This window comes from Schistocerca gregaria, chromosome 2, assembly GCF_023897955.1.
Source record: "Schistocerca gregaria isolate iqSchGreg1 chromosome 2, iqSchGreg1.2, whole genome shotgun sequence".
Lineage (NCBI taxonomy): Eukaryota > Metazoa > Arthropoda > Insecta > Orthoptera > Acrididae > Schistocerca > Schistocerca gregaria.
This window is the reverse complement of record NC_064921.1, coordinates 597,636,012-597,648,463: the sequence shown is the minus strand read 5'-3', so window position 1 is coordinate 597,648,463 and position 12,452 is coordinate 597,636,012. Positions and strand designations below refer to the sequence as shown.

Here is a 12,452-nt window from a genome sequence, read left to right as displayed (position 1 = left end):
TAGAATAGCACCAGTTACATTATAAACTTCTTACATTTCTGAGTTGTACATACTATTACACTGCTTTGCATTAGCAGCAGGAAAAGCAAATAACGAAATTTTGCTTATTGCGCAAATACAATATATCAGGAAGAAAACATGATTAAATTTGTTGGCGATTTGTGAGTGTACAGAGTGTGAAGTTTAATACACATAGATGGCAGTCTATGACAGCAAGAGCAGCACTAAGTGGGCTGGACATCAAGATAAACTGAACTTGGATGGCAGATACAGGTATGTCATACCATGCTCCTTCAAGCCTGTAACAGTGTTCATCAATTGTAGTCACTTGTGAGTGGTGATGGCCTTGTAACAGGTCAAGCCATCAACAGATGTATTCAGTGGGTGAAAAATCTGGAGAATATGTTAACCAGAGGAGTAGCTGAACATCTTCTGTATTGAAATAGACCAGTACAGCAAGAGCAACATGTTATCAAGTTTTACCTTGTTGAAAGATAACACTGAGAATTCAGAGAAAGCCGTAACATACCAGAAATCAAATTACTAGCTATGAAATCCAGAGGTGATCTTTTGTGTACTCAGTGGCTCTCCATAACACCATATGCTGTGGCCACATGGCAATTGCAGTCTGGCAATGGTTGTTGTTCTCAGAGCCTCTACACATAGATATATCCATCGTGACACAATCTGCAGAAATTGAACTCTTCTAAAAAGAAGGCATGTTGGCAGTATGGTTGTTGAGTGCACCATTGTTGGCAAGCCTCTGTGCAGCTGCATTAAGGGAAGTGCAGCAATGGTCACCATACTGTCACTCTATGATGCACTAGATCTCATTGCATTGCCTTGTTGCAATCAAGCTCATTTCCTGCCTCTAGGTAAATGACAAGGTTGTGTGGTATTGTGTGGCCAAGTGAACAATATGTCGGTCCTCTTGGGTGCTGGTCACATGGGGCTTTTGAGATACAAGAGTTGTTTGATCACGAACAACACAAGTAGCATTAACATGGAACAAAAAACTGCTGTCTTGATAGACTATGACCCTGTCGCTGTCAGATTCTGACTCATGCTAGTATACATTTCTGTGTTGTACACATGAAGTACCACAATATGATCATCTCACAGACAACAAACATTCAGAGGTGATTTCTGAGTTAGCAACTGACTGTGTAGTCTTTTCTTATTACAGAAAGTATGTGGTATTACTTTTATCTCCCTTCTGTGGTTGTATGTACAAGCATGCAATACACTTCATGTCAGTTTGATATTTCCCTAATTCAGGTGTCATGGTGTTTCCGTTTTAACATCCATTAAAATAGCTAATTTGCCAACTACTGTTTTAAGCGATGAAGTTAAATGTCATAAATTTTGTCATAGTGGCAGTAGTAGTTATACTTTTTGACGGAGCAGTTTTATAATGATATTGATCATATCATGATTTACAACAATACGAAATAAAAGAATCTAAATCTGTTTGCCAAAATTAATTTAGTGAAAACCATAAAAATCCTAAATCAGGATAGTTTCCTTACAATCATATTGATGCAGTTGATTTTTGTGTAAAGTTTTCGTAGCACCCCCTCACATCCTACTGAAAATATTTTGTAATTGCTTTATTTCTTTCATGTCCTTATAGTTTTCTTAAAATACCACCTGATATTTGAAAGTTACATATAAAATTTTCTGTTCTTTGCTGTAGTGTTTGTTCATGTCACACAACTGAGTATTAGCATCCCAGCAGAGCTTTTTCTTGAAAAAACTTGTTCTTTAGCTGAAGTTCCAATAATCACGACATAGCCCAAAATTTTTCTTAACATAAACACAAAAAATTCTATTCAAGTTTTTTTCATAAAATTCGTTTAAAAAAGACAGCTACTAGTTTCATCAGTGTCTATTGTCGCAATAAAAGTGTAATCAAACATTTCTAAATCATATTTAACTAACACATTTTGTATTGTTTTCTAGCTAGGTAGACGAGATCTAGGCCTAAATTTTCCGAGTTATAAGTTTAAAAACCTGACCAAACATGCCTGATATTGTAAATTCTCTAAAAGCAAAGTAATTTCAAATTCATTCCTCTGTCATTGTATCTCAAATTCAGTACAAAAACAACAACCACCACACATAAGACACTGCCAATCTTGCGTTATTGACAAATTTAAAAATTCTTTAAACTTAATCACTCTTTCGAAAATGACCATGACTGAGAAATGTGGGAGCTGTTATAAGGTAGTGAGTAGAGGGATTTGTTGCCAATCTTGTAGCAAATATTTTCACAGGGGGGGGGGGGGGGGGGATGCTGTGGGGAGAATGTTGGGAGAAAAAGAAGAAGCTCTCTCCTGGAACTGCAGAGTATGCGGTAGGAACGTTTTGATGGGGGAACAGGAAAGGAAAATCTTTGGAGGAAGCAAGGAAGGAACTCATAAGGATCAAGGGAGATAGGGGGAGGAGGGTGGTTGGGAACTGGCAGCTGGTAGGAGGATAGGAAGAAAGAGAATGCGAAGTGACAGTTTTATCATCAAAATCAAAAACAGGTATCTACCATTGCCAGAGTTAAGTGGCGAAGAGCCCCAGGTAGAACAAGGAACAGGAAATGTGCATAACACTTCAACCGAGATCAAGAAGCCTAGGAATGTACAAAGTCTTAGGAAGAAGAAAGTGCTGCTGCCAGGTAGTAGCCATGGACGAGGTGTAGGCCCTCAGTTACAAGGAAAGTTTAGGGGCAGTGTACCAGGCCACCAGTATCTTCAAGCCAAATGCAGGACTAAGTCATGTCATAGAGGATGTAGGGTCTTTATGTAAGGAGTTTACAAAAGAGAACCATGCAGTGATAGTGGGTGGGGTAGGAAACAGTTTGAACAGGGATGAGGCATATGAGATCAGTCATGACCTGGACAAGATAGGTTCCCTGACTCAACGCACCAATGTACACTTTGTTGAGCTGTTCCGGCGTCATGATCGGCTACACCTTGATAGAGCTGAGAGGCGAATCAAAGTGGGGGTAGGGATGGCTCTGAGGACGGCCAACTTTGCTCATGTTTCTCTAATGCCTGTCGGGACTATCAACAGATTCACTAGGCATGGCCTACACCTAAACAGGGCTGGGAAGGGAAGATTGGTACAGCTGATTCATGAAAGTATAGGGGGTGGATCTCGGGCCACATATGGTCAAATACCTGTTGTCATAGGTAGCAAAAGTAGGTCTTTTTTAGGATAAATCCAGACAACAGGTTCCCCTGCCTAAAGAGTATTTCCAGCAGTTTAAAAAATACTCAAACAATCACTTACAAGACAGTTTTAATTATTCAGATATCACATATACCAGATGTCACTATGAAAAACAAAGCATTGGAAAGAGTAACATGGGGCATTTCACAGACTTACCAATCCTCCATCAAAACATGCAATCAATAAAACATAAAATACAACTATTAGAAGTTGAGTTCCAGTCTTTGAACTGCACAGTAGTTTGTATTATTGAGCACTGGTGTAGAGACACAGAAATCCAACATGTGGTATTATCATTGTATGCAAAGGCAAATTCTTACTGCAGAACTACTTCAAGGGGTGGAGGATCATGCATTTATATCAGAAAAGGAACACAGTTCAAATCAAGACATGACCTGAGTACAGTAAGTGAAGACAAACACTTTGAAATATCATCTATTGAATTAACAGGGCTTGATATCACCAAGAAATTAATCATTTTGTGTGTGTATAGTTCTCCCAGTGGTAATGTGGACACTTTTTTCAATAAATTAACAGAAGTTCTAGATAAAGTCTCAGTAACTGACCACCTGGCCACAAATATAGACAGGGAAAAATGGACATAGCTGTGAAAGATCTCGGACTATCAGACCATCTCTGTCAAATAAAAGTAGTAAAATCAGGCATTGAATCATTACCTAAACTACAAGCCTACAAACAACATCTATCAGAAATCAAAATAAAAGATTTTGCAAAAGAGCTAGAAAAACAAAGCTGGGATGAAGTCTATAAGGAAACCAATGTGAATATGAAATTCTCTAAATTCTCCACATTGTTTAAATTGAACATTGAAAAGACATTTCCAAAAGTATGCATGTCTGTATCAACGACTCACAAAGACAGATGGATAACAGCAGGTATTATGAAGTCCTCCCAAACACTTAAACACCTCAGTTCCATGAAAAAGATTCACAATGATCCGGAATTCTTAAATTTCTGTGATAGATACAAAAAGATCTATAATAAGGTGCTGACCTCTGCAAAAAAAGTCATTCAATGACAAAATAATATATAATGCAGAAAATAAAAGCAAAGCAGTTTGGGATGTAATAAAAAAAGAAACGGGGAGATGTAAACAAATGCGCAGAATAACATACAACTAAGGGAGGGGATAAGGTAATAAATGATCCACAACACTTAGCAATCTATGTAAATGAGCATTTTTCAAGTATTCCCCGAAACAAATATAACACCTGTAAATAATGTTGCACTAAATACAGTGATGTTACTTCCAACCACAGGTAATGAAGTCAATAAAACTGTTCAAAAACTAAAACATAAAAAGTCAGTTTGCTTAGATGAAGTACCAATGTGTGTACTGAAACAATGCATAGGGATCATTCAAGGCCCCTTAACAAATATAATAAATGAATCCTTCACATCAGGAACATTTCCAGAGCAGTTAAAACAGGCAAGAGTTGTACCTTGTAGAAAGGTAATGCAGATGATATAGAAAATTACCAGCCCATTTCCCTGCTGTCGGTATTCTAAAAAATAATAGAAGCAATTATGAAAGACATATTAATGAATTACCTGAATAAATACAATCTTTTAAGCGAATCACAGTATGGTTTCCAAAGTGGCAAAAATATTGAGTCACCCGTAGTAGAATTCACAAAAGTTGTACTTGATGCTCTTGATAAAGGTAAGTGTGTCACAAGCATATTTTTTTTTGGATTTTTCTAAGGTGTTTGATACATCTGACCACAAGATTCTATTAAATAAATTAGAGGGATTAGGAATAAGAGCAGCAGCTAATGACTGGTTCCGATCATACCTAACAGATAGAGAACAAAGAGTAAAGACAACACATACCATACTTCAAATAGATTTAAACATTTAGTAAAACACTTATCAGAATCAAAATACATTAATATATGGGTTCCACAAGGTAGCATATTAGGACCAATTTTGTTCCTGATATTCATCAAAGACTTTCCCAGTAGTGTTACTCACGGTGAAAAAATTCTCTTTGCTGATGACAGCAGTATTATAGTCACTGAGAAAACAAGAGAACTTCTTGCTAAGAGAGCAAATGAAACCTTCAAGGAAGTTTATGATTGGTCAATAACCAATAAAGTGTCATTGAACATAAAGAAAACTAATGCCACGGATTTTAGGTTGAAGAGGAAAAATGACCATGTTAAATTAAATGTAGATGGCACCTCTATAAACTGTGTAACAAATGCAAAATTTCTAGGAATGAATATTGCTTCTCAGTTGAAGTGGTGTGAACACACAAAGGTACTTGCAAACAGAATGTCATCCGCATGTTTTGCCCTTAGAATCCTATCATCAGTGTGTAACATGCAGTGTCTTTTAGTTACATATTATTCATATGTACACTCAATTCTGAGGTATGGCATTCTTTTTTTGGGGAACAAATGCACACAATATGAACTCAATTTTCAAACTCCATAAAAGAGGCATAAGAATAATAACCAAAAATACTATTTGAGCTCATTGTAAAGATCTGTTCAGAACACTGGAGATTTTAACTGCTCCATGTGAATACATTTACCAGTCAGGTGTACACATCAAAAGTAACATTGGTAATTACTGCACAAACAGCTCTGTCCATGACCATGCAACAAGAGATAGACTCACCCTACATTTACCAAGAAAAAATAAACATAAAACTCAAAACAGCATTTTCTACAAGGGACTAAAACTGTACAATAAATTACCAAAAGAGATTAAAGAAATGTCAAAAATACACTTATTTAAAAAGGCAGCTAAAAAGTACCTGTTTTGCAATACATTTTATACATTGAAGGATTCCTTAGATAAAACAGAGTAGGAGTTTGATAAAAAAATGTTATACAAATAAATAATAATAATAATAATAATAACAATGATTAATAAACATCCAACATTCCACATAACACCTTCACTTTGTTTTTTCCCTTCCTCTTTCCTTTCTAGAAATACTTACCATCAAGCTATGCAGAGCACAATACTAACACCTCTTCCTCTTTCTGAGCTCAACATATCACTCATTACAGAGGGATGCTGACTGAGGTTTTCAAAATGAGAAGTAGCAGTACAGAAAATGGCCCAGAGATTACCAGTATGTGTGTGTGTGTGTGTGTGTGTGTGTGTGTGTGTGTGTGTGTGTGTGTGTGTGTGTGTGAAGTATTATGAAACGATGTGTGTATAGTGTGTGCAGTGACTGATAGTGATATATGAGTGAAGAGTGTGGCATCACATTATTTAATAAGTTATTTGTAAGAAAAGTATTGTATACCCGGAGTAAATCTAATGATAGTCTCTAACTAGAATTCTGTAAATATATGTGTATACGAATTGGCTTGTTTTAAATTGATCTAAACTTTATTTTGACATGTCCTTTATCCTTGTAAAAAGAGATCTACAGATAAAAAAACAAAAACAAAAGAAACAGCAATTTAAGACTTTTAAGAGTGTAACATCTTCTACAACTTTTTTGTGAAAACTGATATCTGATATGCATCAACTACTTGCTCTCCCCTCATTGTTACAACAAATGTGTCTCTCTCAACATAGAGCTTAGTGCTTTGCCCCTCCTTCAAAATATCCCAATTTTCTCCCTGAAGAAGGAACTAGCAGTTCTAGAATGTATTATATTTATTTCTACTTTTATATGTATCTATTAACAGTAAGATAAGGTAAGGTATGGCAAGCAATTCTGTGTCTATAATTTTACAGTTTTTGCAAACATTTAATTTTTATTTCCAGTTTTCCTTAAGATGCCCATCTTCTATTTGTTTTAACCTGAAACATGTTTTAAGGACAAACATATTGTGCTGAAATTCTGCTAAGGTGTCACTACTTTCATTTCTGGTAAAATATTCAAAGTTTCCCAGCCCAAAATGTTTGGTCCTAATTTTGCGTTAAAATCTTCGGTCTGCAAATTGTAGTGGGATTAGCTCATATACATAAATTAGTGTAACTCTTTACGAAGGCCTTCTATGCACTCATCAGAATCCATGCACTTTAGCTCATACACTTGCATGATTTCCATGGGGTCCATTTTGTTTATTTTTGGAATGAGCCATACTATTTTGTCTGAGATTCCTTAAATGTTTGCTCTTCTTTCTTAAAATAAGACCCATACCTGAATTTCTCCTCTGAGCTGTTCCTCTGTTTTGTGTTGCATATGTCTAGTTCTTAACCCTGTCTCTTGTGCGTATCTTTGTTTGAAACAATTCTTGTATGACAGCGTAGGTCCAGATTGGTGCCTCTTATTAATCTGTGAGTGATTAGTAAAATTCCTCTGATGATGTTATTTGGTTTGATAGCCAACAGTTCAAAAAAAGTAGAATAAATACACACTGTTTATGTCCTTATGTATTCAAACAGTAACTTTGCAGTGAAATATGGGATACTCTACTATATATTGACAAGTAAGGTAGCACTGTTTTGAAGGGCAAAGAATCATTCATTGGACTTTGATGCAGGAAATATGCTCTTGACACCACAATTGGTTCCTTTTATTGTTTTCAGTGGCACTGTATTCTGTCCATTAGCGAACTTATTGCATCAGATTTTATATATAACATACAGCTATATTTCAAAGGCTAAGAAAAGAAATATAATGAAGTCAATAATGGTTCTGATTCTCAAATATCTTAAAAGTTTAACACAATACTTAACAGCTTCTGGAAAGCCCTAACTTACCAATGTTAAAATAGTGCTTATAAATTACTTGTTTTCTCAGGAAGTATTTGAGGAAGGAAGTTGAAATTTTTGCAGGTTATTTGTTGGAGTATTGGCTACAACTTACCACAGGGATTTTTAAAAATTTGAATTTCTTCTTAGAGATCAATGTTTTCTATTGAAATGAAATTCAATACTTTTTGTGCCATTTTTTGTTAATAAATTCAACAATACACAGGTTTCTGGAACAAGGCAGTGTTGAGTTAACGGAAGTCACTGTGTAACATTTCCGGAAAATCTTAAGCAAATTGTTTATGTAGATCCTGAGGAAACATCTAATTTGTATGAAAAAGTGAAACTTTTGGGAATTGAGTGACAAAGTTTGGATTACGTTTTTACTGCATTTCAGGTCCATATGATGGATTATCTTCATCTTCTGCAAACTCCTCCTCCAGCTTCCTCTTTCTCCTTTTCCTGTCTACTCTGTCTTGTATTTCTAGGATACTTACAGCCCTGTCAGCAGTTCAAAGACATTCCTGGCCTAAAGCAAGCATCATCCGTACCGTGTTGAAACCTATCTTCTTTCCTATATTGCGAAACACTTTGCACCTTCCAATGTTGCCATCATTTAAATTAGTAACAGCATCATACACACCAAAGTGAAATGTTTCTATTCTAACAAACACAGTATTGCGGATTCTTGACCATATAAGACTATTTATACTTTCATTGGGGTTTTGAGTTTTTCCATGAACAATTTTTTTCACAGATCAGATGCTGCTAAGTCTCTGAAAATATGTTTTATCACCTCCATTACTGCATCAGTCAGACTATGTCTATGAGTGTACATTTCAGCAGTTAGCAATCTCTTGTTGTACTGATACCAACGTTTTTCCTCCTTTGGGACACTACTAATGATTGGGATCTTCATCAGTGAAAAAGTGTGAAAAAAAAGATAGCTCAAACAGCCCTCTTCATTTCATCAAGTCTTTGTATGTTTTGCCTAATAGCCATTCCATAATAGTTATGTATTTTGTAAATTACACTGCCAGTTAACCTTACCTTCCCATCCAACCCTTTACGATCACTTGACTTTTTGTTTTTTGTATAAAGTTTTCACATTTGTTTCTGTAAGTGTACAATACACTCAATTTTCTGCACTACAACATCATCACCATAGGGCTTCAGTTCTTGAATATGTTTGAAACTTAAAGAATCACCATCACCAACGTAATTCACAATGCACACTGGAATGCCATAGCAACAACAGTCACTTCCATTCCTCCACTATTGCCACTATAGTTAGGTGTGCAATTATTATCATGTGTACCTTTATTGTTTTGTTGACACCTATAATATTTAGATATTACTGCTACATCTAAGACTTTACCTGTATACAAGCTGGTGGCAGATGCTACACAATGAAGAGATGTGTGTCCCTGTTTATGCCAGGTACCTTCAGATGCTACAGTCAGGTCTCTTATTATCACTGTTTTCTATTACTGCCTCTTCCACACCAATTTTCATAGATTATATACAGACATCTACTTTAGACTGTATAAACCTATTTATCATAAGCTTAGCTGGAGGATTTGGAAGATTCATCATGCCACTGAAAACTACACCTGCAGTAACACCCTTACCAACTGTACTCAAGGCATAAACAAATCTAATGTTGTGTTCATAGATTTTGCTACCAGTTTCTTTATTTAGAGTTACTGCAACACTGTTCCAAAAGGTGGTCATGTATGAACACTTACCACACTTCAGTTCCATTTCATTGACATGTCCTTTGTGAATTTTGATAGAGAGTTCCAGGCCAACTTCACTACACGGAATACATTTTACGCAGTTTCCAAAAATGCATTTGAGAACTGACACATCAAATATTTCATTCACATTCAATCCGCTCATAATACATTGATGCTTGCTAACCAAACCAAGCTTCCTCTGCAAAGTACTTTCTTTCTCAGTGTCATTGCACTGGGCAGGTGTACCAGCAAGGTTAGGTCCATACACTTGGTTATCATCTTTATTATATATGGCAATAATGCCTGCCTTTGATTTTCCAATATTTCTCCTTTCTTTAAAAGCCTTCAGGGGATTTCCAATCACTTTATGTTTACCCATGATTGTCCTTCAATAAAACAAGAGATTTCAATGAGCAGAATTCAGTATGAATATTTTCAGGATTACAAAAGAGTAAATAAACATGAAACACGTGACAATCGATCGAACAGTATATATTGAATGTTTTGTAACATTTTCTCTCACATCACTGAAATAGATTCATGAGAACAACAATTGACAGCAGTTTTAACAGTGCGCAGTGGGTCACACCCATGCACAACATATTTCAAAAATATTTTAAAAATAGTTGTAGTCTTCTGAACTGAATAAATTATATATCAGTTGAAAGAATTCTTTAGATTTTTAAAATGCAAAAAAGTAAAAATCGAACATTTCATGATTTTGAACCTTTCTGGAGCCCTTTAATTATTAATTATTAATTAATACCTTTTCTGTAATTTCAGTTTTAAAGCACTTGATCCAGTGTCATGCAAAACAAAAATTAAAAATGAAGCAGTAAGCTATTTTTGTATATGTTACTGCACTTTAAAAACTTTCTGATGAAAATTTAACATTGTGATTTTGTTTCTAGATACGTATATGGGAAATGAAACCAAACTACCAGAAAAGTCTTGCTAGTTTGACTGGACACAGTGATGCCGTTTCATCCATATGTATATCAAACTCTGGGACAGAGGCTGTAAGTGCCTGCACTGATGGAACATGCATTATATGGGACATTGTGTACGTAATTCGTTTTTGTGTAATTGATTTGTTGAGGTGAAAGAAATTATTAAGCATATTAAAGGAGAGTAAATTTTAATTGTGATGAGAGACTGGAAATCTGTTAGAGAAAAAGAGAAGAAAAATTAGTAGGAGAAGATGGATTTGGATGACTGCTGAAAGAGCTGGCAAGCATATTACAATTTTACACAGAGCACATTTTAAACATTGCAAACATTTGCTTTAAAGAATGTGAAATAAAGATGTATATTTAGAAGAGAATAGACATCAAAAGGCTTTGGGTAGGTTACATAAAGGTAAGACACAGATTTAGAAAGTAGGCTTTTGACTGAAAACAATATCCAGGAGCATAACACAATTTACCAGTTATAAAATAAAGACTGAAGTTGAAGCTAGCATAAAAAGGTAGGAATTGAGTAATTGTGACCTAAATTAGTTGAAACAACCAGAGTGTGTTGAGAGCTTCAGAGACAGCATTAGACAAGGACTACATCCACATCTACATCTACATGACCAGTCTGCAATTCACATTTAAGTGCTTGGCAGAGGGTTCATCGAACCACAATCATACTATCTCTCTACTATTCCACTCCCGAACAGCGAGCGGGAAAAATGAACACCTAAACCTTTCTGCTCGAGCTCTGATTTCTCTTATTTTATTTTGATGATCATTCCTACCTATATAGGTTGGGCTCAACAAAATATTTTCGCATTCGGAAGAGAAAGTTGGTGACTGAAATTTCGTAAAAAGGTCTCGCCGCGACGAAAAATGTCTATGCTGTAATGACTTCCATCCCAACTCGTGTATCATATCTGCCACACTCTCTCCCCTATAACGTGATAATACAAAACGAGCTGCCCTTTTTTTCACCCTTTCGATGTCCTCCGTCAATCCCACCTGGTAACGATCCCACACCATGCAGCAATATTCTAACAGAGGACGAACGAGTGTAGTGTAAGCTGTCTCTTTAGTGGACTTGTTGCATCTTCTAAGTGTCCTGCCAATGAAACGCAACCTTTGGCTCACCTTCCCGACAATATTATCTATGTGGTCCTTCCAACTGAAGTTGTTCGTAATTTTAACACCCAGGTACTTAGTTGAATTGACAGCCTTGAGAATTGTACTATTTATCGAGTAATCGAATTCCAACGGATTTCTTTTGGAACTCATGTGGATCATCTCACACTTTTCGTTATTTAGCATCAACTGCCACCTGACACACCATACAGCAATCTTTTCTAAATCGCTTTGCAACTGATACTGGTCTTCGGATGACCTTACTAGACGGTAAATTACAGCATCATCTGCGAACAATCTAAGAGAACTGCTCAGATTGTCACCCAGGTCATTTATATAGATCAGGAACAGCAGAGGTCCCAGGATGCTTCCCTGGGGAACACGTGATATCACTTCAGTTTTACTCGATGATTTGCCGTCTATTACTACAAACTGCGAGCTTCCTGACAGGAAATCACGAATACAGTCGCACAACTGAGATGATACCCCATAGCTCCGCAGCTTGATTAGAAGTCGCTTGTGAGGAACGGTGTCAAAAGCTTTCCGGAAATCTAGAAATACGGAATCAACTTGAGATTCCCTGTCGATAGTGGCCATTACTTCATGCGAATAAAGAGCTAGCTGCGTTGCACAAGAGCGATGTTTTCTGAAGCCATGCTGATTACGTGTCAATAGATCGTTCCCTTCAAGGTGATTCATAATGTTTGAATACAGTATA

At 36.2% G+C, this 12,452-nt stretch overlaps 1 protein-coding gene across 3 annotated transcripts in view; it reads left to right on the top strand.

The window, feature by feature from the left end:
• LOC126334520 (cilia- and flagella-associated protein 52-like) overlaps nt 1-12,452 on the top strand; it is a 242,473-nt gene that overhangs the window by 175,581 nt on the left and 54,440 nt on the right. For all 3 annotated transcript variants that reach the window (XM_049996870.1, XM_049996872.1, XM_049996871.1), the window contains exon 10: nt 10,565-10,716. In XM_049996870.1, the coding sequence (XP_049852827.1) occupies nt 10,565-10,716 (152 nt within the window). The remainder of the gene's footprint in view (nt 1-10,564; nt 10,717-12,452) is intronic.